The following is a 27,258-nucleotide window of genomic DNA, read 5'->3' as shown; positions in this document are numbered from 1 at the left end:
AACAACCTTGCAAAGGTGGCGATTACAGCAGGTGGAAACAGTCGCTGTGAGAATTTGAATTGGTTTGTGCCTCACGTTTTGTTCTGCAAACGCTGAGCTCTCATACACGGATGGGAAGGGGCTCCCCAAGCCTCTTGAGCTGCTGGAGCTGCCTGGGCCTCACATGCCACAGATATCCCCTGGGGATTGCCCACTGCCGCTTGTGGGGATTTAAGCATCGAGCCAGGATTTSAGGAAGATGAGCATCATTTTCATAAGGCAAAGGGCCTCTTTTTAGCTCCATTTCTTTACAGATGGGCTGGATAATGGGACCTCCCTTGAAGCCGGCTGAGTTAAGGATGYAGCTATTACTTCCAAATGCAGTGAAGTCTGGAGCTGTGTGACTTACATCATCCCAAGGACCCCATTGCCTTAAGAAAAGAATGAGGCCAGGGTCTGATTCAGGCCTGAGGATAAAAAAACAGACATTAGTAAAGAGAGCAGTGGTATTGAGCAGCRCTGATAGCTGAGCTGGTATCGTAGCCCAGCGCCTCCAGGAATGTCACACTCCTCTGGTTTTCATCTGCAGGGACGCATWTTGGGGAAGCTGCAGAGACTGATGCTCTTCCTGCCTCCACCCCAAAGTACCAATAGCCCAGGGAAGGATTTTGGCTTTAGCTGGGGACACTCTTAATCTTAGTGATATGTCTGACTGGTATTTTCTCAAAGCCAGAGAGTGAACAGCCCAGCACTGGTGTGGGGACCTCATTTCCTGTGATAAATTAGGCATTTTTCCAAATGCCTGTCATTAATAGGCTATCATCATCCCTGAGCAGCCAGAATAGCACCACAAACTGGAGCCACCTGCTGTGGGGTCCATCTCAGCTCCATCCCCACCTCTGCTGTGATTTTTGCAGGCTGCATTGTGCAGAAGCACAATGGGATGGGCGGGGTAGCTCCACTGGATGTACCAAGGGAGGGTGGCTGCTGCTGGAGGGAYTCACATGTGTTTTGAGGTAAAGCAATCAGTACAGGCTCGAGGGAACCATGGGGYGTGCACTATGAGGGGATGGAAGAAGAGCCTGCAGTGTTCTCTCTAGCAGAACATGTGGGTGAAAGGAGAGGGTGGTTTCCAATAAATTCTGAAGGAAGGGAACTTTTCTTGCTAAAGCCAGTGCTAGTGCAAGGAGAAAGTGGGTAGGGTGTATGTGTGCTTACTAACCACTCCCATCAGCTCCTGCCCAGACAGGAGAAGCCCAGAAATATCCTTCTCTCCTGCAGAGAGTCAGAAATCTCTRACTTCTTGCTCTCCACTCCCCATGGGGTGAGAGGCCTCTCTGCCAGCAGGTACCTCCCTCACCGGGGAATAGGAGAGCAGGGACAGGGWCGTATCCAGACTGCATGTCAAGAGGGATGAAAAGAGAGGAGGCTTTTTTGGAGAGCCGCTGCCTGTTAGAGGCAGCCCACACTCCCCCACCGGGATTGATARCTGGTAATATTCGTGGCTAGCTTGTTGCTCAGTGCATGACAAAGTGCTTATAGCTCCCCTCCAGAGGCTCCTCCTGGATAAATATACAACTTCCAGGAGTTCTGGTGGGACAGCTTTGCCAAGGATACATGGCTGTTGAAGGTCCCAGTTGTGTCTGATCACACCTGGTATTTTCCCTGTCTTCTCCATCTGGAGAGAGGATGGATTGCTCTCTTGCAGCCGTTAAACAAGGTGATGGAGGGGGCAGGGGCATTGCGCGGTGTAGGCTGTGCAGGGAATTTGTGCCTGAAGCTGCAAAAAGAGGGGGAAGGGAGTGCTGAGTTCTCTTCTGAATGTAGTGCAGGCCTGGAGGCAGAGGAGCCTCGGGGTCCTCAGTACCTGAGGAGCCCTTGGGAGCATCCTGCATTCCCTGCTGCTCTCCCTCTCAGCAGACAGGGAGGTTTCCTCACTCTGGCTCTTCCAGCTGAGCTCCTGGAGGAGATTGTCAGGGATGTGCAGGCTGTTCTGGTCAAACCTTTCATCGAAGAGAGCCAAGGGAGGCAGCTACTTCTCCCTGGAGACCAGGGCTGAAGTGTGCTCCCATGTGCACTGACCACAACCTCCTTGGAGTGTGGAACAGCTGCTGGGGAGTCCATGTGTTACAAGGAAGTATTTCCCACCTGCATTGCCTTGGCACAGTGCATCCAGCCCCTCATCAAGGAGAACAGTCCTCTGGAAGGAAAAATTATTTCGGTAGGGACTGGAAAATTTCATGAAATCCATGCCCTTCATCCTTCCCAGCCTTTTCACAGGGACAGGCACACATTTGGGTGGGAGCTGCAGGGACATCARGCTCTCCTCTCCAAACCCCAGCATYCCRTGAATGTGCAAAAACTGAGAGCACCTCAGCCCCCTGCTCTGCCTTCTCTGCTGTCTGGGCATGCCAGACTGGAATCCTGGGATGCTCCAGCCCCGAGCTGTGGGCAGGGATGTGCTCTCCATCCCCRGAGCCTGCCGAGGCTCCGTTTGCCGGCACTTTTCCCTCGGTTGCTGCTCATTCCCTCACCCCGCAGCCCTCTCCAGGTCTCCAGGAGCTGGACGGGGGCCCGGCACAGTCAATCCCAGAGCAGCCGGTAACGAGGTTTGGTCATTACTGCCCGGGGCTATGTGCGAACCAGTGACCTGGCTCTGAAATGGTTTATGTTACATGCAAATCCCCTCGCAGAGGTGTTGGGGGAGGAAAGCCGGCCTCGCCGTGAACTCCCTGGGCTGAAGAGCAAACCCCAGCGCTGCACAGAACTTCCCGTGCCCGGCTCTCTGCCGTGCTGCCGCATCCCTCCTTGCCGCTGTACCCATCCCCGGGTACCACGGGGAGCACCGCGGCCCCGGCACCGCTCCAGGRCTGGCGGTGCTACTGTTATACACAAAACAATAATCAGCTGCCGTAACGAGGATGCAGAGTAGCTGAGCTGGCTTCCCTGCTGTTGTGCCGGCTCCAAGTGGAAACAGCTGCATTTGGTTTGGTTAAATGTTTTATTTACTCACAATTATCCCAGATAACAGGTTTGCGTTCGTTTGTTCAATATTTGATATTGTTTCAGWGCAAAGCTGCTCTTTGGTTTTCTGGTGGAGTACCAGAGGGTCAGGAGGGACTTTCTGCTGTGGTGTGGTCCCAAGTGAAGGGTGGAAGTGTCCAGCATCCCTGGGAGCATTATTCCCTAGGGCAGCCGGCCTGGAATGCTGCCCCATGGGGATGAAGCCACCTGCAGTTGGGTTTGGGGTGCTGGTGTGCTCAGCAGGATGGRCATTCCCCTGGGACAGCAGTGCTGCCAAGTACCAGGGAGTGGGTCTGTCATGGGATCAGAATGCCAGATTCTCTTGCCTAAATCACCTTCCCATAGCATCCGGCACCTTGGAGAGCATCTCCAGCAAAAGCTGCCATTCCAGACAGCCAGCCCACCCCATGCCAGGCTTGCCAGAGCCCCTTGGCTCTCACTCTTGCCACTCACAGGTCAAGGCTGTGAGGTTTGCACAGTAATTTTCTGCAGAATGGTCAGGTTTGAGGAGCACCTCTGCTGTGCTGGAGACAGCCCAGCCTCATGCAGTGCACGATGGAGCAAACTCCAGTGAGCCTGTGATCACACTGGGAGCTCGCCCTGCCACTTTGGCTGGAAGTGGGATGCTGGGCTTTCTCTTCTCTATGAGTAATGCCTTGCCCAAAAATTTACAGCATTGCCTCTTACCATGCTCACTGAATTTTCTGCAAGGGAAATGAGAAAATCCATAGCTTGGTTTATGAGCCCCAATCAGTGTAAAACAGGGCCTTTTAGAAATTTATCTGTTGCTGAGTCCACCTTTTTCTCCAGCACCTTCTTGGGGAATAAATTCTTGCTCTTTGAGGCTGAGGAGATGGCTCTTTGGTGGCAGCAGGCTCAGGGAACTTTAGCTACAGTTGCAGGTGTCCCTGGTCCATTTCGGGAGCTACCAGGGGGATGCTGCAGTGCTGCAGTGAGGGCTGGGCTTGGTGCTGGTTGAATGTGGGCAGCTGTGGGCTGAATGTGAGATGACTCACACTCACTCTTCAGTGTCTAATTTCAAGGGAAAGGAATGTCCCCCTGAAAATGTCCACTTGTTAAGCTTGGGGTGGCTTAGTTTGAAAGGAAGAGGCATAAACCCTGTCTCCATCAGTTGCCCAGGTCACCCAGGAGGTCAGTGAGGAGCAACTCGTATCACTCTGTGCCCCTGCACCCCTGGATTCTCTAATTCTCAAATTAATTTTGCTACATCAGTTAAAAAAAAAAAAAAAAAAAAAAAAAAAAAAAAAAAAAAAACTAATTAAAAAAAAAATAAAACAAACCAAAAAATCCAACCAAAAAAATAAATCAAAACCAAACCCTGGTTTTATCTTTCTTGAAGAAATGCCTGCCTATGTAACCCCACATTGCTATCCTCTGCACCCCTTCTCATCCTCACACTTATCCAAGAACAGATGGTCAAGGGGAGTCAGAACAAATTCAAAGCTTCACCTCACCCACTTTCTCCAGCAGAGAAGGAGTTTCCAGCAGAGAAGGAGTTGTGCCCAAACATTTGGATGCAAAACAGAGTTGTGCCCAAACATTTGGGTACAAAACAGAGTTGTACCCAAACATTTGGGTTGATGGAAGGGACCGTCCCCAACCACAGCCGTTCTGCACTCCAGCACAGGTGGCGCATGGCAGACGGGTGCTCCCCCGATCCACCTGGCAGTAGAAATATGATTTATTCATCATTGTTTCCTTTGTTGTTTCCTAACAGCCTCCTGTACACAAACAGGCTTTTAGGAAAGCGGCGTTAGATAAATAATACATGGTGCTGGCAGCCAGYGTGTGCATAACAGAAGCATCTGTGTAGATGCATGTGCAGGGTCTGCTGCTCTCATGCCCACGGCCCAGCTGGATTCCTGTTGTGCTATCCAAGCCTCGGCAGCTTTGCCTTTGGTCACTTGGGTGGCTTTTTTGTGTATTGGTACACACSCACTGCCTGTGGTGTGGGAAAAGTCATGGGGTGATGATCTGGTCCTGCCATGGGCACCAGCGTGCAAAGAGCAGGAGTTTGGCAGCAGAAGGGCATTGTTTGTGGGGTTGTGCCCCTATGTGGGGCAGCACAGGGGTCCTGCCCGTGTGCAGGCAGGCTGTGTCACAGCTGTACCTCTAGCACAAGCACACACTGCTGTCCTGGACCCTGGAGTCTTTGCTGGCCCAAGACTGAGATGATGAGTTATGCAGGTGACCCCAAAAGCACACKATGGGCTCATTATCCCCCATCAGCCCAGCGCCTGAATGTGCCCCGAGTGCACCAGAAAAAATACCTCCTACAGAAGTGTTTGAGAGGCCTCTTAAAACTTTTATTGGCGCTATTTTTTGTATCCCTCCACCTGTGGAGCAAGGCATCTTTAGTACGTTCAGCCCTCAGCAGGAGAGGAAAATTATAACTGATCCATTTCAGAAACCTCTAAAAGTGACCTAAAATAACTTTTCTATATATAAAAGTGTCATGATTTTAATGTCCATTATCTCATGACCTAGCAGAGCTAGGAAAAGCTCTTGTAGATCATTTTTAGTGGTTTCTAAAATGGATTGGTCACACTTTTCCCCTGCACARTGGGGCTGAGGGTACAAGGACAACTGGGCTTCAGAGATGAGGAAGAAAACAAAAATCTGTGTCTGCGCTGGAGAATCCAGAGCTGTTTCATCCTCAAGGACCACTTGTGGTGCTCTCTCCAGCTGAGCAGAGGTGCTGGAGCTGGTCAAGTGACAGCTGTTTCCAACAGCTGGAGAGACAGAAGTTAAATGGATGCAAAGTGTGGGGCACTGTGTGGTGGGAAAGCCAACTCCATCCCTGCCACTGGTGTTTTTTTGGGATCTGCGGAGATGATGACCCTGGCAGATTTCACTGCGATGGCAGCCCCAGATTTTGCTGAAGCATCTCATGGCTTGTGAGCCACATGCCCAGATGGGATGTGCTCGTGTCTGAGCTCAGCTCTGAGCCTTTCATTGCCTCATCCTGAGCTTTTGCAGCAAGGCTGGTTGCAACCCAAGCCTCTGGGAAGCTGCCACAGCCAGGCATTAAACACTCTGGGTTTTCAGAGAGGACATCAGCAGAGCGAGCGCATGGGAGAAGTGGCTCCCTGCCATGCGAGAAGTTAATAGACAGATTAGAGAGGGCAGGCRCTGTTTGTGGCAAAAGCAAAGGAGCTCTGCCTTTACAGAGTTCAGCGGCTCCATGAAGTGACAGGGATGTAAATATTTGCCAGAATTAGGCAGGCTGTGTGCAGGAGCCCAGAGGGAAGCGCCCAACTAGCCCAGGATGTTGTTAGGTGCTGTTTTTGGTGCAGGGCAGATGCTGAGAGCTGGACATCATCGGAGGGAGGATGGAGAAGGTTGGAGCAGGACACCCCACACCCAGCAGCACTGCCCAAAACCTCCGGGCAGAAAAAGCCTTTAATGCTGCTCCCTTGATGGCTTTGTTTTCCTCCAYTGCCTTTCTTGCTCTCTCCGTCGGCCTGATGGGCTGGCCCATCTCCAAAGACAGCATTACGGAGCGCCGGATCGATTGGAGCCTGCAATTTTATTTGCTGCCTTTWAGAGCCTTTGATGGGCAGCATGAGCTGTGCCAGCAAGCGCCTTTCCCGCGAGAGGGGAGAGGAACGAAGTTGCAGGCTGCCATCTCCCACAGGCAGATGAGGAACATGCCACCAGCTTGGAGAAGACACCATGGTCAGGTGGGCAAAAAGAGCCGTCCTGAGGCAGCTGAAAAAGGGCTGGCAGCCCTCTCCTTTGTGGTGCCTGGCAGTGGTGGCCGTGGTCACTGTGTAGGGTCATTGTCACAGCCCCATGTGGCACATCGTGCTGGTCCCACACTCTGCCATGCCAAGCTTTCTTCCCATCAAAGCGGAAGGTGGGATAGCTGACAATTCCCTCCCAGGACGCTGATGGCTGTGGGACTGATGKCTCTCTGGAGAGATGGAGGTTGCAGGAATGTCCCTGTGAGACAGCTGGTGTCTGCCCAGACACAGAGGGCTGCRGCTGGGGTGAGACGGGCTCCATACAGCAGCACACCCTCAGCTGCATCTGTCCTTGAACTCTGCATCGGGAGGGCAGAGATGTGAGGAGATTTTGTCCCCTTCCCCAGTCTCTCCTTCCACCTCTGGCTTGCTAAAAGACTCACGAGGTTTAAGAGGTGGAGAGTGCTGCGGACACAGAGGGTTGGGGCTGCAGCTGGGGACCAGCCTTGCAGCAGAGGGCAGGGTTTTCAAGGCAATCAATGCTGTGGAAATGGGGCATCTTCAAAGGCTGCTGCAGAGTGGGGATGGAGGCAGCATGGGCAGCCCTCCCTTCCTCTCCCAGCACAACAAWCCTGGAGGAGTCCGCCCGCCCCAGCCTCCTCAGCGGAGGAATTAGCACAGATCACAAAGAGCCGGATCCGGCGCGATACTGGAGACAATGGAGATAAATTATCCGCAGATGGACTAATTGCGGCGCAGAGCAGTGCAGCATCTGGGGCCGCGCAGGTAGGGCTGGACCCCGCAGGACTCCGGGAATGCTCGCAAAAAACCCTCCTACTTCTGCCCGGCTTCCCGGCGACTCCGAGCGGGACAACCGAGCACAAGCAGCAAGTGGGAGAGCCGCCTACGGTGGCATCCCCAGTGTCCCCAAACGATATTCCCAGCCCCATCCCGGTTTGCCGGGTGCCGGGCAGGTGCTGTTAGCCCACAGTGCCACCACGCGGTCACCCGGCGGCCAGAGGCTGTCCCCAAACCCCCTGCACCCCTCCGGGACACCTCCGGACCCAAGACTGCACCCTGCAAAGGGCAATGCTGCGTTTGCTCCCGCCTCGCCCAGGGGAGGCAGGGAAGGGGTTAAGGAGCCTGCGGGGAGGAGGAAGAGGATGGAGCTGTGGCAGGCATCAGGCCCTTGTCTCGTCTCTGGCTTTGCGATTAGCCGTTCTGTTTTGATGTGGAGGGTCTGCTTGAATAATTTAGCCGGGAGCCTCATTAACCAGGCTCTGGCCTTCGTCTGTCGGCTGAAGGCTGAAATAGCCATTAGGAGGAACGCGCGGAGCGGAGCGGCTCTGCCTTCCCTCCCTCCCGCCGGCCTCTCCCTCTCCCTCTCCCTCTCCCTCTCCCTCTCCTCCTTGCTCCCTGACTCTGTTGCCCATGGCTCCCTTAACAACTGCTTTCGCCCTCTAATCCCTGCCCCTGGGGCGCCGGCGGCTGTGCACACCCTGTGCCTCAGTTTCCCCCCTGCAGATCGCAGCAGACTCCGTAGGCTCTGCAGACTCCAGTCGCAGCCGAGCTGTTTGCATTCCTCCAAAAAGCTGCGTCCCTGAGTGTGTGACACCAGTGACACCAGGGCTGTGCCTGCGTGGGGCTGTGGGGGCACGGAGGCTGCCAGGTCTGCTGGGTTTGTTTCAAACCCTGCGCTTGGAGAGAAGAGCATGTCCTGGGGTATTCCCAGCGGATGGATTGGGGATGGGGGCTAACAAAGGAAGGGAAAGACAGAACACCAMAGGTTCAGACAGCCTTTCCAAGGGGAATCCTGGTGCACATCCAGCCCAGGGAGTGTATTTTATGGCAAGGCACTGTGCCARGGTGCTGCATTTGGAGCCAAACTCTGCTCTTAGCAATCAGTGCAAGTGCCTGGGTACCAAGAGGAGTTGACTTCGATGTCAGATCAGGTACAGTTTTTACCAACAAGGGCAAAATTTATCAGCTAAAAGGTGATCATCTCATTCTTTGCATGCCCTGTCCCTCAGCATTTTTCAGAGTTTTCCTGCAACACTGACTATGCTCCTACAAAGAGCAGAGTGCACATAAGTCCAGGAAAGCAGTGTGAACACTTTGCTGGGTTAAAAATCATCTTGTGCCTCCAATCTCTTGGACCAGCTGACAAGGCCAGAGGCTTGTCCCCAGTTGCCTCTGTGTCTCTTCGGAGGCAGGGCCCCGGGATGGGATGCTCTGCCCCATCCCAAAAACATTGACAGTGTTAGTCCTCCAGCAAAGCTGAATTTTCGGTGCTGGTTTCACATTGTTCCTCCTCATCTTGCCAGTGGTCCTTCTCCCCCCTTCTGAGGACCTCTGGTCATTTGCAGAATCATCCCTCAGTAGTTTATCGCTCCCCAGGGATGTGGCAGAGAAAGCCACGAGCAGCGTAGATTAATGGGGTCAGTAGAGCAGCACCTCCTCATCAGCAACATCTCTGTCACAGCCTTGAAGACAATTTCCCCTGGTACCTGCAAACCCTCTCTGTCACTCCATCCCTCATCAGAGGCAATGAGCTGCCTGAGGAGAAGGTGAGCTTTGCATAGCCCAGCCCAAAGCAAGGTGTCGTGGAGGATCTCAGCAGAAGACACGGGACAAAGATTCCCAGACAGTTCCAGCAGCTGATAAACACCAACCACCCTCCCCTTGCAAACTCTTCCCTCCCAAGCAGGCATCAGCTGGGAGTGGAGGGCCATCCATCCCCTTGCTCAGAACTCGGTGATAACCCCATCTCAGAAGGTTTAATTAATTACCCTTTCTCTTTCCCTGGCAGTGCCCCCAAAGGAGCCAGTGCTGATGTGCCGTTCCAACAACTACCCGAAGGGTTTCTACTGCAGCTGGCACCTGCCCACTCCTACCTACATCCCCAACACATTCAACATCTCTGTCATGTAAGTGAGCGGGAAGGAAGGGTGCAGCTGGGTGGGTTTCAGTCCCTGCAGTCTGGAGCAGGTCTCAAGTAGTGCCATAAAGTCTTGGGGYAGGGGGTCTGACCTGTGCTGTGTACATGGTGCTGGTGTCCCAAAAATGGGCCTGGGGAACAATTTTACAGGGACGTACAAATTGAAATGTTTGGGASTGGGAYTTTGTGCCAAGAAAGTTTTAATTTYCCTAGAAGGAAACAGGAAAGTCTTTATYKCCCAGGTTCCCTTTTCSTCTACCAGCTGCCTGCAGTGGATGTTGTTCCTGTGGTTTTTTGCCACAACTGGCTCATCCATGCACTTTTATGCTGTAAGCTGGTTGTGGTCAGGCAGCAGCAGTGTCTCTCACCTAGAACTGGCCATGGCATGGCATCAAYCCCTACCCTATGCCCAAGTTCTGGCACAGCCTTTATACAGGCTGGTGCTGTGCAATTTACTCTGGGGTTTGTGCCACCATCAGAAAGGAACCCTTTCTCTTCTCATAGGAGAAGCAGACTCAACCCCAACCCCACAGGATCCCATTCTTTCCTTGGGGCCAGCGTGAGTACATTCACTGCAGCCTCTGTGTAGGCTTGGGATTAAACCTCATACACAGGAGCCTGCCCAATTCCCTGTTGGGACAGGAGCAGCCCTCTGGCTGACACAGGGTACATGGGTGCACTGGCTTAGTGGGGATACAGAGCTGTACAATCTGTCTCCTCCCCCCAGCAGCACAGGTGCAGCCATAGGTAACAGCTCTTTTCACCTCTGCTTTCCAGACAYGGCACAAAGGACATGGTCTGTGAGAGGGATGCCATTCCCAAAAACAGGTGTCACATCAGATACCTCCAGCTCTTCTCAACAGTGAAGTACAAGGTGACTCTGACAGTCACGAATGCTCTGGGCAGAAACTCCACCACTCTCACCTTTGAYGAGTTCGCCATAGGTAAATTCCACRGCAGCAGCTGTCCTCTGCAGGGTGGTGTTGGGGTTGGCTTGCTCTGCAAACAGTGTCATCCATCGGGGAGACAGGGCAGGGACAGGACTGGGGCCTCTGCCTGTCCATATGTGAGATGAAGATGGGGTCTGAGCCACTCTGGTATCCTCCCTGTGCCCCTCATGGCCCTGACAGCACCTGGGGGAGCCAGGCAGGATGCCCACAGGCAGCCTCCATGCTGGTTATCCGTGGGCCTGGTACCATGTGTGGTCCAGATCGCCCATGGCTGCTGAGTTGCTCCCTGCTTGGGAGGCTGGAGAAGCAGCTGCCRTGTATCAGGGCAGAGGGCTGTGAAAATTGTGTCCAAATGGTGTTCTTTTACCCTGCAGATTGTCTCTAAAGGAGGGGTTTGGTGTTTGTGCTGGAAGCACCGTCATGGGAATTAGGATTGGAAGAGAAATTAAAATGCCCCATTCTCTTCCATCCTAAGTCAGGATAAAGCTCTCCTACAGTCAACCTCACGCRGCCCTAACTTTACTGCTCCCAAAAACCCTATTACCCTTTTTGMACCTCCTCACTGCCCCATCAGGACAGCAGATGCTATGGGACAGGGAGCAGCCCTCTGGAATGAGGTGTCCATGTCTCAGGCTGTGCCACAGGGATGCTCCCCAACCACATCCAGACCCACGGGAAGATGTTGCCCTGGCTGTGAAGGGCAGGCAGGAACTGAGCAATCCAAACACAGCAAAGCAGGGAGCTTTTGCCACCATCCAAAGCCGGATTACAGCTGGTGCTGTGACATCCTCAAAGAACAGGAAAAATAGGGGAGAATGGAGTTCAGGAACACGTTGAAAAACAATTTGCTGGTTGCATGTGGCACTTACTGAACCAGAAAAACAAATAAGTGAATCACTGAAGTGCAGCCAGCGGTTGGTCTTTGCCTTCTATGTGCTATGAATCCCAGTATGGAGAAGCTGGAAGTGCTGGAGTGCAAGAAGAAGASCCAGAATGTCCCTTTCTACCCCAAATCCTGGAAAATATCAAACAAGGTGCCAGCTCTGAACAAAGCAGGGAAATAATTTTGGAGCAGGGACAGTCCTGCCATGTGTCTGCAGCCATGGTCCGTACCTGAAGCTTGTGTTCATCAAAGCATCAGGAATGCTGATAATAAAGCAGGGAGCTGAGAAGGAAAGTGGTGGAGTTTCAGTCACTTGGTTGCCTTTAAATGGAAATYGTTGTGTTTGTGGAAGATACACTCCTTAAAAATGAAGGTAACCTCCAGCCTGCAGGGCCCAGGACAGCAATTAAGCTACATTTTCCAAGTTCCTTGCATTCTCTCCTGCAGGAGTTCAGGGCACCCTCTGACTGTAACATCTGCATCCCACCCATGCCCTGCCTGGCTTCCAAACATCTGGTCCTCCATCCAGCAWGCAAGGGCAAGTCCCCTGGGGAGGCACACCCAGCTGCAAGCCTCGGGCATCCCAGCACCAGCACAAAGGTGGACCCAGCCCAGCAGTTTGAACTCAGCCCAGGTCGGAGGAGTGGTGAGCAGAGGCCAGAGCTGCCCCAGGCCAGCCCTTAGCATGGGTGCATCATTGCCCCTTGCACGAGTGCCTGGAAGGGTGCAGGGTGCCTGGACACATCTCAGCAGTTGCACTGAGAGGTCAGACCACCCAGCATCACCTGGCTCTAGGATGGCACTTGGGGAAGGGTGATGGGCTGATGCCAACAGGAAAGGTCGTGTCCAGCACCTGCCCGCTCCTTTAACCACTTCCATATCCAGTGGCCTTTAAATCACCATGTTCTGTACAACTGTGAAATTCTCCTCCTCGGAATTTGGTGCGGGTGCTCTGCATCAGAGGCAGGGACAGGGCAGTGACAGAGTGCAGAAGCAGGGAGTAACAGGCTTACCAGATCATTAAAGCATCTGCAGCTGCTGAACAACAGCCACCAGCCCTGACTGGAGCTTACCCTCGTGCCATCCTGGCGTTTCCAGTTAAAACAAATGCATTTTGCCATGCAGTTTTGCCCAGGTTGTCTGCAGTTCTTGCTGAAGCTTCTGTACCTCTTCTGGATCTCTTCTCTGCAGCTGYRATCCAGGACTGTGTCCCAGTGTTCKKGGTGCTGGAGACATGGATCTAGCATCCAGCAGGTTCTCTGGGGATCCCAGATGGACCAACGAGCTCTCATCTTGGAGGTTTTGCTGGGTTTCCCTGTGCTAGATGAAGTGTGAAAAACCTATGGCTGAGGGCAAAGCTGCTGCTTCGACACATTGGAAAAATGCTGAGTGGGAACATCTCAACACCTGCACACATCCTGCTAAAATGAAGAGACACTGCCAGCCAGGACCTGTGTGATGCTTCTCCTGAAATCCCTGGGCTGTGGTTGTCAGAACCTGCCTTGTATTTTCCCTTTAGCCTAGAGAAAAACATCCTATGTTCTGCATGGAGGTTGAACTGCAACCATGTAGACCTGGTCTCATGCCCTGCTGGGGATGGAGCAACCCAGAACCAAGGARAAAGYSATGCAGGGYAGGCAGCTCTCCCTCCCAGCACCATCTGAACTGGGAGAAGACCCTCTGCTGGGTCAGACCACCCACCCAGCCCCCTGGGATTCTTCTTCACTCATTTCTCCATTCCTGGAGCCCCCAGCAGAAAATCCCTTCCCCAGCCGMTTGGAAGATGGTCTCTAATTGAGTGGAAAATGACTGGTAGTTTCTTTTACTGTCCTGAGCCCACGCCTTGCTGGCGGCCGTGCCGTGCTGGTTATTAGCAGCCAGCTGCAAAGGGTCACTCACTCTGGTTGTCATTTTCAGTGATGACCGGAAAAGCTTTTCCGGCCCTCTGGCCCCCCTCTTCCATGGGTAGATCTGGACTGCCTTCCTTCTCATCTTGCTCCTGGAAATTGTTTTCATAATTACATCTTCTGAAAAAATATTGATATTAATAAAGGTGAGTGTGAGGAGGTCCTGCAGAGCTCTGGTGGTATCAGGGCTACAGCCCCAGGAAGGAGGAGGTGGAAAAGGGACAGCAGGGAAGTGTCTCCTCTCCTCCCTGGAGACAGAGGAAGATGCCAGCGAGGAGTGAGGTGGGGAAGATGCCACCTCTTTCATGAGGTCTGGAACAGCATGAGGACATTTTTGGCCAGCCAGGATACCAACCCCACCTTCCTGGCTTTTGTTTCAGCCCAAGAGCTGTTTTTGCATCCCCCTGCAAAGTCGGGACACCACCACCACACAGCAACACCARCATCCTGCCTCAGCACCTTTCTCCTCATGTGATCATGGGGGAAAACAGGAGAACACTCACAGCATTAAAAGGAGCAAGGCAGCCTTGGATGGGGCCTTCCAGGTGTGGATGCCTCCCCCAGATCTGCTGCCCATCTCTYGTGTGACCTTGGGAAGGTCATCTGATCCTTCCTGCTCCGTCTCTGGGGCGATGAACATGCAGAGCATCTCAGAGAGGCTGCATGATGCTCACGTCTGTATGAAATCCAGAGTCTTTGGACACAGGTATACAGTTGCCTAGGCAGAAGGTCAGTTCAATTCATACTACTTAGGGAGGCAGAATTAAATTACCTAGACTGACATTTGGCTAAGACATGGAGTTTAATATCCCTCTGCTCATGGAAAATGCCAGGGGATATTTAATGGCCGCGAGGGATCCATTTTAGTGCTCGCCGGAGAGACGGGATGGGCGACGGGCCGCTCCATGCCACGGGGTCTCAGCTGCCTTTCTGAAACAGATTCRTTTTGAGACATGTCTRACAACAGCCAGGGGCAGTGGATAGYTAAAGACTCRCAGTTAAGCGCGAGCATGCAGCGCCTTAAGGAGAAGCTGCTCTCTGATGCTCTTCTCGCACTTGGAGCCCTCGCTTAGACACAGCAGCCAAAAACCAAGCGGGAAGAGCTGTGAGTAGCCTCCTGGCCAAGTCCCCTTCCCAGGAATGTCTGATGATGCTCCCTCAGCTCTGCAGGATAATATTACATCTGGTTTTATGGCCGCTTAACCAGTACTCAGCCTAATGCCYATCATCCATTATTATTATTACTATTACTGCTTTTATTACGTTACTGCCTGCAGGCCCTCGGTGAGGACAGGGCTCTATTATGCTGGCTGATGTACAGCCAGACAGCCCCTGCCTCGCCATGTGCAGGCTGAATGGAGGCAGACAAAGGCTGGGGAAGGAGGAGCACTCRTCCCTGTCTGCAGGGCATAAAGGACTCCTTCAAGGTCACATAGAAATCGGGGAACTGGACGCAGCCTGTCTCCCCTCACTCCTCAGCTGGCCCTGTGGGACCAGCCCAGGTGTTTCCCGTGATGAGCACAGCAGGATGAGGTGTCTCTTTAGAGACATCAATTTGTCCTCTCTGGACTGGCTGCCAGAGGTGTGGTCCCCTCTCCTGGCTTTGGATCCCCATCCACTTGGAAGGAYGTGGCAGGAACAGCTCTGGTTGTGCTTTTGGAGGAGTTGGCACCGCTGTGCTCTCAAGCCCGGGCAGGAGCCCTGTGGATGGAGGGACAGTGAGAAGGTACCAAGGATTTTTGGTTTTCCCATTAACCTGCAGTGCTCTTTGAAGGCTCATAGCAGCTGGGAACACTCACTTGAAGCCAGGAGAGCCTCCCTCTGTGCACCAACAACAGCCTCCAATTCACAGGRGAGGGGCTAGGGGTCACATCCCTGCTAAATGGGCAGTTGACCCCCACCTCAGCACTCAGGGCACTTTTTTTTCTGACATTCTCCAGCCATCACAGTAGCATTTCTCATTGCTGCCCAAGCAYATTTGCCCTGCCCAACCGAATTTAATCATCTCTTCAAGCTGGCATACTAAAAACCAGCACCAGGCCCCTGTGTTACCCCAGGGAGTATCCATTGCATCCATCCTTAGCCCCGCGCTTTCCTTCCCACTTCCTCGCTGCAGAGCTGCAGTTCAGGCATCTGCATTCGTTCAGCCAAACAGACTTTTGTTTTGCAAACCAAGCCTGCCGAGCCAACGCTGGATTTATACTTTTCCGTACGCGTTTGGACTCCAAGTCCCTGTCGATGGAAGCTGATGTCCAGCCCGAGCCCTGGGATTCAAAGCGAGCGGAGGAATTGCAGAGCCATCTGGAGTAGCTCAGCACAGCACAGCCCCAGCAAAGCGTTCCTGCTGCTGAGGAGAAAGCTGTAAATGGAAATCGTGCCCTGTCCTGCCACAGAGAGGGGTCTGTGGGAGCTGGCAGGTGGCACTAGGCAGATCGTGGGTGTTTGCTTTCCAGAAATCCCAGAGCCTCTGGGAGCATCCTCTGAGCATGAAGTGCCACGGGAAGGAGGAAGCTGTCCAGCTCTCCTTGCACCCACTGTGACAGAGGGCAGTGACAGTCAGGGTGCTGATGGAGATGATGGTGATGAAGGACTGCAGCAGGATGTGTGCCAGGCGCTGAGCCAGAGGAGGCTGGGGAGGGAGAGGCAGTGGTGGGCAGTGTCTCAGGGGAAACAGGTCCCACCAAGGTTGTTGGGCTGTGGCTTCATTTCAGCACCCMCTCTCTGCCTCACCTGCAGACAAGGAAGTGTTTTCAAAGCATCACAGGATGGTTTCTCCTGAGAGGAGCCAGCATTGGCAGTGCAGGGGCAGTTGCTACAATGCCACCGTCATTTTGGAGCAGAAATGGCAGCTCACAGCCCACATGTGACTCCCCTTGCAGCAGACTGGCCCCACATCAGCCCCTGATCCCATCTGAGTGAGGGAAAGATTCCCTTCAGGCACAGGGCAGGGCTGCAGGCAGGCTGGCTGGTCAGGGAACAGCTCACTCGCCATCGCCTTCTTCCTCTCTCAGGGTGAGCAAAACCCCCGTGGGGACATCACCTCYCACTCWYAGCAGGTGAACCCTGGAGTCACCAMGGACAAAACCTCTGACTGCAGGGCAGGAGGGGGCTCTGCCAGGCAGGAGGGGGCTCCCCACAGCCCCCCCATCCCTCCTCCATCCTTGGGAAGGGGGTTTGATGCTGACATCTTGACAGGCTTCTGCTCGAGGCAGTCAGAGCCAGGGGACTGTTGTTCAATCCAAAAATTTTCAGGTCAGGAGGGATCCATCTGCCTGCCTGTGGACTTGGAAGGGGGTTAAGGACCTTCCCAGGACATGACTCATGTGCGTTGCTATTCTTAGAGTGCACAGAGAGCCCTCTCACACCTCTGGCACAGCTGTGTGCCCTGCTCCCTGTGTCCAGCGCCTTCCTGTCCATGATTAAAGGATAAGCATGGGCGTACACAAATTTTTTAGTTTTGCTGTTGCAATTGGGAGTTTGAGCTGTCAGGATTTGATCAAACCTTGGCAGGGAGCAAGGATTGCTCTGCAACAGGCAGCGACATTCATCACAGCCTGTCTGTGATGAGCTTCCGGCACTCTGGAAGTAGCTGCAACATCAAAGCACGTTGCACAGCTCACAGCCAATTAATATTCACCTGAAATACATGTCAGGTAGCAAGAAAATATCTCCATATCCCAAAAGCAGAGCAGGGCAGTGAGAGAGAGAGAGAGAGCCAGGGTGGAAGGTGACCAGGGCAATCCTTCCCACTTAGCAAAAATGATGTGCCAATGCTTTGAATCCTCAAAACCCCAGCCCTAAACCCAAGGGCCAAACTCTGCCACTTTACTGTGAGRTAAGTGGGTTTGAATGTGGGTCAGGCTCCTCACAGAAATCAGCAGGCGTCAGGGAAGTGCAGGATTTGGGCTTGGTGGGCTCCTCGCCCTGATCCAATCTGTGTAGGAGGGATGCTCTTCCCTGGCCTGGTTGTTTCCATCCCTCTGGTGCTGTCACCGGCCAATTTTGAGCCAGGACACCCATACTAATGGCCTGGACAACATAAGGTGATTTACATCTAATTATCTGAGGAAAAGGATGCAYATTGGCTGCTCCTCTTGGACAGCCCATGGTGCAAAGCCCAGCCAGCTTTGCCAAGGGGTAAAAAGCAAGGATGCCACGTGCCAAGCTTTGCCAATCACCCTCTTCTCTTCTCTTGCAGTAAAGCCAGACCCTCCAGAGAGCGTGGTGGCCAAACCTGTGCCCAATAACCCTCGGAGACTGGAGGTGTCATGGCAGAACCCCTCGTCCTGGCCTGACCCTGAGTCTTTCCCGCTGAAGTTCTTCCTGCGGTATCGGCCTCTCATCCTGGACCAGTGGCAACACGTGAGTGATGCTGCACTGCCCGGGATGGCAGGGAGAGGGGGCAGCTGGTGCTTGGRAACAAACTGCATTATGAACCAGTGTTTGGGGACAGGAAAGATGTGTATTTACCACCCAGGCATCTTGGATCCTGTCCCTCTCCTCTTTCTCGTTCCTTTCTCTTCCTCTCCATCTTTCTTTAAGCTCACACTCTGCCTACAAATGGCTCTGCAGCCTCTCCCTGCTCCGTATTTTCATCCATGGCCCCTGTCTACTTTCCATACATATGTTCTATATAAAACTTGCCAACGAGATGTAAAAGGCATTTAAAGTATAAATGTCACCACATTTAAATGCGCCTCTGCCACATTTAGATTTTGAACTGGAGATAAAATACCGCTCACCATAACTCAGAGCACAGTCACAGAGCAATTGCTGCGATGTTATCGTATTTCTTACTTTTATTTCTTGTTTCTTTAAAAAAAATAGTCAGTGAAATCCTTGGCAGCCTGGAGGACAGATTTCATTTGTTACTGCAGGAAGATAACAAACAGGCTTCTTTTTTTTTTTTTTTTTTTTTTTTTTTTTTACCTCTGTGCATTGCTCGTATGCTTGAGTTGTGTAGGAAAGCATTCTGTGGTTGGAGAAGCAGTGCTGCTACGCTGGCACAGCTCATCCAGCATCCCTTCTGTGCCCAAGGTGGGCAGTTGAAAGCCAATTAGGTGCTTTGCTTGATAAAGGATTTTGCAAAAAACAAAAAAAGTCAAATGAGAGGCAGTACTTGGTTCCTGCGCACCTGAATCAAAGAGCCAAGTTGGATTTTTTTCCAACCAGCTCTTCCTGGGGAAAGAAACATGTGGGAGAGGGGATGGGAGGCTTGGCTCGTGGCTCTGCAGGGTGCCTTGGTGACTTTTTGCCTTGTCTGGGGTTTTTGACAAGGCAGCACCACAGGTCATGTTTCAGGTTGCAGCATTTGCTGATGGCTTTRAAAATCAGAGGGTTTTCCTGTTTGTCTCTTTGCCATTTGCTCCCCTCCTGGGRGTGGAGAGCATCTGTGGAGCGTCCTGAGGGGTAAGAAAGCAGAGTTGGAGTTTTTGGGTGTTAGTTTTCTGTAGGTACTTTTTTCATCTGRGGAAGAAATGCTGAAACTGTAGAAGCTGTGTAAAAAAAGTTTCATGGGAGCAGCCAAACACAACACTGCTTCTTTCAAAGTGTGCGACTGCTGTGAAAAAAAGCTGATTCCTTTACCCTGCCACAGCCTGATCCAGCCGAGGACTCTGGTTTGCACCCAAAAATAGTGGGAGAGTCACTGAGCTGCCTCCCACCTTGACATCACTGGCTGTGGGGTGCCATAATTGCAGGGTCAAGCCATGCCAGTCCCCTCAGTGCAGAGCCCCAAGGGGATGGTGTGGCCTCTCCAACTCAGGCAAGCAGTGAGGGTGGGAAATACACAAGAGTGTTCGTAACACAGGTGGCAGGGCCACCCTGGTTGGAAAAGGCAGTTCTCGGGCAGTAAAATCTTGATTTCTCCTGTATAAAGATACCCTAAGGTACAGAGAGAGCTCAAGGTACCAGCTGTCCTGGTGGGTACAAGGATGGCTGGGAATGGCTCATCTCCCAGCATTTCGGGAAGGCACAGCAGTCCTGGGTACCGCTTTTAATCAATATCCCCTTGCAAGAGACATGTTCCTCATCACTGACGGATGGAGAAGAGTGTTTGGGGAATAATTTGCTCAGTGAGCGAGTGCAAGCATTCAGCGACTGAGGTGCCAGCCTTGTTTTCTGACTCCCTGCCCTGCTGGCTGGGTAATGAAAAATCTGATTTGTGGATGATTTGAGGAAAACTGCCACTATTCATCAGATGAATTATTTGCGAAGCCTAATTCAATCATTTCCCAAACACAGTGGAAAGACAGCGCTGCAGCAGCTGGAGCTGCTCTGACCCCAGACCCCACTGGCCCATTCAGCCTGCTTAGCCCAGCTGGGCACCCTGCAAATGCAGGTGTTTTCACCCAGAATTAACCCCGGCGATGTCAGCATGCTGGGAGCATGCCCAAGCCTCACTTTATTCTTTGTTTAATTTATCACTCGTTGTCATTTTGGACGGTGTCCCTGTTCCCCCAATCCAGACAGAAGAGGGAAGGAGATGTTTTGGTAGAGCCAATCCATCCTCATCTATCCCTCTTGTCCTGCTGTGGTGGTGTCAGGGTTCAGCTCAAAGGGACAAGCGCCCTGGGATGGGATGCAGTGGTCACTCATGCCACACTGCACAGGGGTGTCTTAATTCTTGTGCAGGTGTCCTGCCACAAGCTGTCCCCACCTTGGCTCTTGCTGTCCCCACTGGCTCTTGGCACAGAGAAGCCCTCGCTTTTCRCGCCCACACAACCTGCATGCTGACAATGGGGCAGCTTGGAGCTCAGTGGGGAGAAGAAAAGTCCCTGCCAGCAGCTAGGAGGAGGTGGGTAACCTCATCTTGTGGCACATCCCTGTCTGCCCAAGGTCCCCAGGCTGCGCTTTGTCCCTGCCTCCTCATGRCAACCCATCTCTGCACCAGCCATGGGTTTTGAGCAGGTATTTGGCAGCCCTGTGGGAAGCCCAGCATCACCGCAAAGAGAGACCCCACAAAGGAGCACTGAATGCTGCCCAGAGACTAAATATCCATGCAGGCCCTGCTCACACGTGGTGTTTCTTGGCAGGAGAAGCAGCTCCTCTTTCACCTCTCCACCTCCCGTTATCTTTGCAGGGTCTGATTTATGCACAGCACCTCGGCAGGCAGGACCGAATGAGCACTAATAGGATCAGATGGATGTCGAGCTGTCGAATACCATAGGGYCTGATTCAATCAGCGTCTGCTTTCTTCCAGGCTCTTCCTTTCAGGATTTTAATAATGCCAGGGCTTGGCACCAGAAGATGAAGCCATCCGTGGCGGGAGCAGTGGATCTTATCGAGACCGCCACTGTGTGAGCCGGCCATAAATGCAGTYTCCCCTCCAGTCAGGTGACACCTGACCAAGCATCCCACACCATGAAGCAATCTCTGGGGCTGACCCCAGAGATGGGGGGGACACCTCATCCCATTCCCAGAACTTTGTACATTGGATTTGAGCCCCTGCGTGCAGTTTGCTGTCCCTTTGCCCTTCTCAGCAGCCCCCACCCAGAAAGCAGCTCTCATGTTGCAGCTTGCTCTGGGAGTTATGGTGATGTGCTCTGGGAATTATTAGCGTGGAGGGATGATGATGATGGTGATGAGTTTCCACATGGGTATGCAGTGAAGCGTGTGCCGGATCGTGCCACCTCACAGCAGCTCCCTTGAACGTGGGCACGAGAATTTTGTAGCTGTTGGGGATGCAGCCATGCTACATCGTGCCACATYGTGTGGCCAAAGACTCCCCTCCACCCACCAGCATTGAGCTCACTCTGAAACTCAAGCAACTTTAAAATCACACTCCTCCCTTTCTGGAAGAAGGGCTGGTGGTTTCTCTGCTGCCAGAAAAGAGATGAATATTTGTAGCCTAAACAGGTTTTTTATCCTCTCCTTTTGGCAAAATCTCCCCTTCTGTCTCCTAAATATAAAACATTAAATGTTTAGGGTATCCTTTATTTTTCTCCCGCTTTKAAGTTTGTAATTCAAGCCAGATTAGCGTGGTTTCCTCTTCTGTTTTATAGCCCCATCCTGGCCCCAAGCGAGCTCTCCTAATGCTCTCAGATGTTCCTCTAATGGCTTACCTAGGCTGGAACTGGATACCCTTTCCTAATGGATTGCTAATAGCCTGTTTCTGGTTTTACAGGCTCCTTCAGTTAACTCGCAACAGCAGCGCTTGCCGCACTCACACATGCGATCTCCCCTCGAGCACATCTGCACGCTCACCCCTGCATGCAGACGGGTGGCCAGACACCCAGACACCACCCTGAGCATCTCTGGGGAGCCCGGGCAGGGCTTGCACCCCATTTTCTCCCCTCCCGTGGCGTTTTCCAGAGCAGGATCCCCCCTTTTCGCCGCTTTCGGAGGGAGATCATGTGCGCTGAGCACTGGCCAGCTCGATGCACATCCCAGGAATGTGGCAAGGCTCAAGAAGGTATTTCTTATTCAGCGTCAGAGCTGGTGGCCAGACTGAGGGAGGATTTCCTCCTGTGGGTTGCCAGCAATTTGCAGATGCCGTTGTGAAGTCTAATTGAACCCATTGGCCGCGCTGACAACATGAAATGTTAACGAACCGTGAGGCGGGCTGCGCCTCAGATCTCGAGATTTGCAGTAAAAGGTCATGAGATATTTAAAGCTAATAATGTGGTTGGGTTCTCTCCTTCCTCTCCTGCGTTGGAAGCATTAGGGCCATGTTCGTGAGTGCTTGCAAAGGCTGGAAGCGCCCTTCTCTGGAAGTGCAAGCAGAAGTGCTCCCACCATCACRGGGTTTTAGGAAATGGGGCAAAAAAAAMCAACAAAACAACCCCAGGCAGACATCTGTGCCTGCTCTGGTCCGGGCAAATGATGGGGGTTTGGGGGCAGGAATGGAAAGTTTGTGGTATTGTCAAATACTCAGTGTTGGGTTTGTTGGTGCAAGGATGGCATTGTCATCTTGTCTGGCCTTCCTCACCCACATTGGAAGTGGCTGCCCAGGTGGGCTCAGGGCTCACCTCCCAGGGCAAAGCAACAATTTTTGGTCAGAGAGGCGAATCTCACAGGCTGTGTCTGGAAGTTCTTGCCTTGGACCAGCCTAAAATAAGATGAGAGTGTGAGTTAATGCGTATATCCTCCCTGTGACATGCAAGAGAGAGRGATGGAGCAAGCTGGGGAGGAAGGCAATTAGTGCCACTGCCTGCCACTGCAGCGTCCCCGCCGGCACGATGGCAATGTCACTTTGCAGCCTCTTTGTGCCCATTTGCATCCCCCTGTGCCTCTGCTGCTTTGCCTGCACTCCCCCTCTGCAAGGCAACCTTGGCAGGGAGGTCACCCTGAGCAAGCTGGGTTACAGCTTCACGCCTGGTGGCTTTTACTGCAGCATTTCTCTCCCTTCCCCTCCAGGCTGCAAAGTCAGTGATTAAAAAAGAAGGGGGGGAAAAATCCAAAGAATTAATAGGTGGGAGCAAAATATTGAGGCTGTAATAGTGTCACTCGCAGCTCAGCGTGGGGCAGGCAGGGCTGGAGCTGAGAGTGTCTCAGAGGAGGGTGGGGGTGGGAAATACCCAGAAATCACCTTTTCCATTTCCCCTCACCAGCCTCAGGGGCAGAGCAGGTTCAGGACCTTTGGTTGGCATTGTCTGGGTGCTGTTAGCCCCGTTGGAAATTGCTGGTGACCTAAAAGCAACGAGCACCTGGCAGCTGTAAAGGTGCCACTGAGCAGCAGAGCACTCAGAGTGCGTCTCACACAGCTGAAAGTTTTGTCTGGGGTTATACCAACTCCTTCCTGTGGCTCTGCAGAAGAAGGAGGTGTTTGGGGGTGCCTTTGTTAGTAATGAATGTCAGACCTWTTTGCTCTCCAGGCATGGCTTTCATAGGGAAAAAACAAAACATTTATTTTCCGCATGGCGACATCTCTTCTCAGGCTGCACTGGCTGTTTGCAGTGACCCTCCTGCCCTTCCCAGTGCTGGGGTGGTTTGCCTRGGGATTGCTCCTGCTTTTCCTTTATCCTGTTCCCTGGGGCAGGTGGAAACCCTGCTGGGATCCCCCTGCATTCACAGGGACTGAAGGCTCCTGGAACAGCAGCTGCTTTTGTAGCTGAGTCCCTGCAAAGCTCGCTGCATCCCAGTGTTGTGGGGAAGAGTGGCTGTGAAATGGAGCCCTCTGGGGTGTCCTGTCCCTATCCCAGTTCACATTTCCCCCATATCCAATATAACTCGAGGAGCATCCAGAGGAGGAGGCTGCAAGGATGCCAGATGTTCGGCAAACCCAGGCTGTGCTTGTAGAAGAGGTTTGTTTCCATGTGTGCTGGGGGTAGCACAGGCTGTGTGACCACATCAKCTTTACCCTACAATAGCCAGGGGGCCCCTTGTGTTTTGGGGAAGGCAGACTCACCTAAACTTGATACAGCCCCAGGGACAGGTGTGTGGCCGCTGCCCTGTCACACAGAGATGGCCTTGGGACTGAGGGGTGACAGTCCCCATCCCCCCACTGCCAGCAGAGCACCCCCTTCCCACACTAGGAGCTGCACTGGGAAGCAGGAGGTGTCAAGGAATGGAAAACAGAGCCACTGCCACCACAGGGGAGCCAACAAACACATTTCCATGTGGGATTCAGAGAGAAGGAGGCATCTGATCCCCGCTTCTCCTCCTCCAACTCCTTTAAACGCACACCAGCCCCCCAGCCCAGTTGCCAGGGTAGAGAAGGGTGGGGTTTTCTTCCCTGCCTCCCCCATCCCATCTCTTTCCAAAGGCCATCTGGGCTTCAAACCTTCTTGTGCATCACCCTGTTCACAAGTAATTGCTACCTGCTTGTGCTGGACCAGGAGCAGAGCAGGGTGGGAACAAAGCACAGCGACCTGTTTTAGTGCCAGGACAGCTGGCAGGGTGGGCTGGGGGCCTGGAGAGCAGTGTGAGGGGTGCTCAGAGGGGTGAATCTCTTGTTTAACTCCTGCTGTGCCAAGCAGTGCAAGGCAGGGACACCAGTCCACAGGCAGGGACAGGAAGGAGGGCACACATGGGTGCTCCCTTTTGGGGTGTGTACGGGGGATGGATGTCCCCAGGGCTCCAGCTTGTGTGCAGCGGGGAGCAGCATGGACAGGGGAAGGGGCTGGGCAATCCTCCCCTCAGCCTGTTCTGGGTGTCTGTCCCCATGCCATCAGCGTGTCACTGGCCCCTGTGCTCATCCGAGTGTTTGGGACTGTGGGTGRGCACTCAGCAGCTCCATGAACTTTCCAGGCAGGAATGTGGGGGTATGTGACCATGGCAGGGAATGGGATCCCAGCCCACGCTGTCCTCAGCAAGCTGTCATCTCAAGTACTGGGCTCAAGGGCTTTTTTTTCATTTCTCTCTCCTCTCTCTCTCTCTTTTCTTTCTCTTTTCCTTTTTTTTTTTTTTTTTTTTTTTTTTTTTTTTTTTTTTTTTTTTGCAATGCTAATAGCTCTGCATTGCACTGGCTACTGATCCCTCATTAATCTGGGCAGCACTTCACAGCCGGCCAGAGTGACTTTTGGCAGGTGCACAAAGGCAGGCAGCGACACACAAACCCCCTCCCCGGCCAAAAAACATTACCATGCACAGCCTTCCTCCAACTTTTGTCTCTGTGTGGCGAGGATGCGGATTAAGGAATGCCTCCCTCTGCCTTTGATGCTGTGTGTCCATCCGTCCCCCCACAGCCTCCCCAGTGTGTCTTCCCCCCATTCTGAATCTCCCTGTCTGTGCCCCACTGGAAAAACACTCCCTGTGCTTTCCCATTGCTGTGGCATTTCTCGTTGGGTCACAGGCACCCACCCACGGGGCTTTCTCCCTCACCATGACAAATGCTGGATGTGTCCCTCGCTCAGAAGTTCTGCTTCCAGAGGTTTTGTATGTGGGGACAGATGGGTGATGTTGTCTGTGCTTTCTCGTTTTGTCTGCTGTGTAAAGCAGAGTTTAGGGCAGCATCCTCCCAGGTCCTACAAGGAAGATCCTCCAGGTTCTCCACTTTGGGTCTGGGGGAGCACTCCCCCTACCCAGGCAAGGCACAGACTTGACTCCATTGTGCCTGTGACACCCCACTTACTTCATTGAGGGTGGAAGGAGGCAGGAATTCCTCCCAAGGGAAGGCTGGGAGGGCTCKTGGGATGGAGAAAATGYTCCTGATGGAAAAGCRACATGGCCTGGTCAGCAGGACCTCKGTGGGACTSACCTGCCTGCAAGCTGCTTGGTGCAAGTCCCAGGGAGGAGCCAGAGGGTTCAGAGGATGCTCACAGACTTGCAGAGAGCCAAGCACCTGCTGGGTCAGCCCAGCATCTCTCAGAGCCCTGTCCTCGTTCTCCAATTCCAAGCCATCACAGAGCAAGTCAGGTCAGCAGGGAGCTGGCAGCACACCCCGGGAGGTTTCACTTCATTTAATTATCATTAGGAATTAATTTAACTCGATCCCCTTGGCATTGCCATCTGCATTGGTGGATGCCACCAGAGAGCTCCCAAGGTCTGGGTGGCAGTGACAGCCCTGCTGTGCCACTGCAGTGCAGGGAGGTGTCCTGCCAAGCAGCCCAGGGGATTCACAACCTGTTGGGTCTCCTGCCTGCCCACCCCTAGGTGCCTGGGCCATGAAGGTGTGTCCCTATGAGAATTGGGTTCAGAATCAGCCTCCTCAGCTCTGCCAGGTGTAGTGCTGGGTGCCAAGAGCCCWTCACCTCAGCTGACCCTGCTCCAGCTTGGGCTTTGGTTCTGGGCTGAGGTGGTGGGGCTGGTGGAATCTTAACCATGACCCCCCCATGTTGGAAGATCCAGAGTCATGTCCTGGCATCCTCCAAATATTTTCCCCATGCTCTCTTCTGCACAGACTTCACAGGGCTTCAATTTGGACCTGAAATGGCCCATTTTTCCTGCAGGATAGCTGTGCCTAGCCCCAGGMTAGGGCTTGCCTGTACCTCCCTGGTATAGACTGCCGGGGGCCAGACCCCTGAGCTGACCCCATTGTCTGGACAAAACAGGCAGCATCTGTGACTGCAGGGCTGACTCCCAACCCCTTCAGCTTGCTGGAAATTCAGGGAGAGCCTGCATGGAGCCCCACTAGGGTCACTGTGTTCATCTGCTTCTCAAGTCATGCTCCTTCCAGGCAGGCTCTGACCTGCTTTGGTGGGCACCCTGAGTAGCTATCCCCATGCCCACAGGTCAGACCTGATGCTGAGACCTGTGTCACAGCAGAGAAGTGTCCCCTGGATGGTAGGGATTAACTTGGACTTTGGCTGTAGGTGTTTTAGTGCTTAGTTATGTTTCAGCTTGGCACAAGTTTGCAGTGAAACCACARGCATTCCTGTTTGCATCCCACCAGCAGTGTGGGGGTCAGCGCCGAGTCGGTGGTGCAGGGACAGGGACTCCAACCAGCCCCAAAATCTGCAGCAGTGACATGGACACACACCTTTCTCTGTGCTGATGGGGCTTGGTAGCACTTCCAGCCTCACCGGCAGCAGAAGGTCCTTTGCTCCCAGTGGCTGTTGGGCAGACTGGTCAGGCCTGCCTCCAGATGTGCTCCAGATGTGGGGCTCCTGTGGGCTCAGGTCGGGTGGCAGGAGCAGCTGGGAGTGCAGAGCCCAAGGGCTCTGATGCTCTGGGCAGAAGGCTGGATGCAGCCCTGGAAGTGGCAATAGGGAGGAAAAGGAATTTCACTTGGAGCAAGAAAGTAAAAATTCCCCCCCTCCTATTAGAAATCTCCCAGAGTGACTGTAAAAGCCTGGAGGGGGCTGCAGCTTTCATGCCAAAGGGCTTTGATCTGTGCTGGGCTGTTGCATGTGCTGCWCTGAAGGGACTGGAAAAGGGCTGGTTCTTTCTCAGGGTGTATTCCTGCTTTTAAGGTATTCCTGCAAGCATTGGGGTGATGGTACTGACCATCTGGTGTGCACACCATCCCCTGTGTGTGTACAGCCATCCC

At 53.1% G+C, this 27,258-nt stretch overlaps 1 protein-coding gene across 1 annotated transcript in view; it reads left to right on the top strand.

Annotated features, from left to right (window-relative positions):
• The window catches only part of CNTFR (ciliary neurotrophic factor receptor), a 199,521-nt gene that overhangs the window by 166,514 nt on the left and 5,749 nt on the right, over positions 1–27,258 (top strand). The window contains exons 5-7 of the mRNA XM_057369607.1: positions 9,520–9,637; positions 10,426–10,592; positions 17,587–17,750. Of these exons, the coding sequence (XP_057225590.1) occupies positions 9,520–9,637; positions 10,426–10,592; positions 17,587–17,750 (449 nt within the window). The remainder of the gene's footprint in view (positions 1–9,519; positions 9,638–10,425; positions 10,593–17,586; positions 17,751–27,258) is intronic.

The sequence above is a fragment of the Malurus melanocephalus genome, unplaced genomic scaffold (assembly GCF_030028575.1).
Source record: "Malurus melanocephalus ecotype Western Australia unplaced genomic scaffold, MMel_1.1 scaffold_113, whole genome shotgun sequence".
NCBI lineage: Eukaryota > Metazoa > Chordata > Aves > Passeriformes > Maluridae > Malurus > Malurus melanocephalus.
The sequence above is the reverse complement of the archived record's forward strand: the minus strand, read 5'-3'. Positions and strand labels throughout refer to the sequence as shown.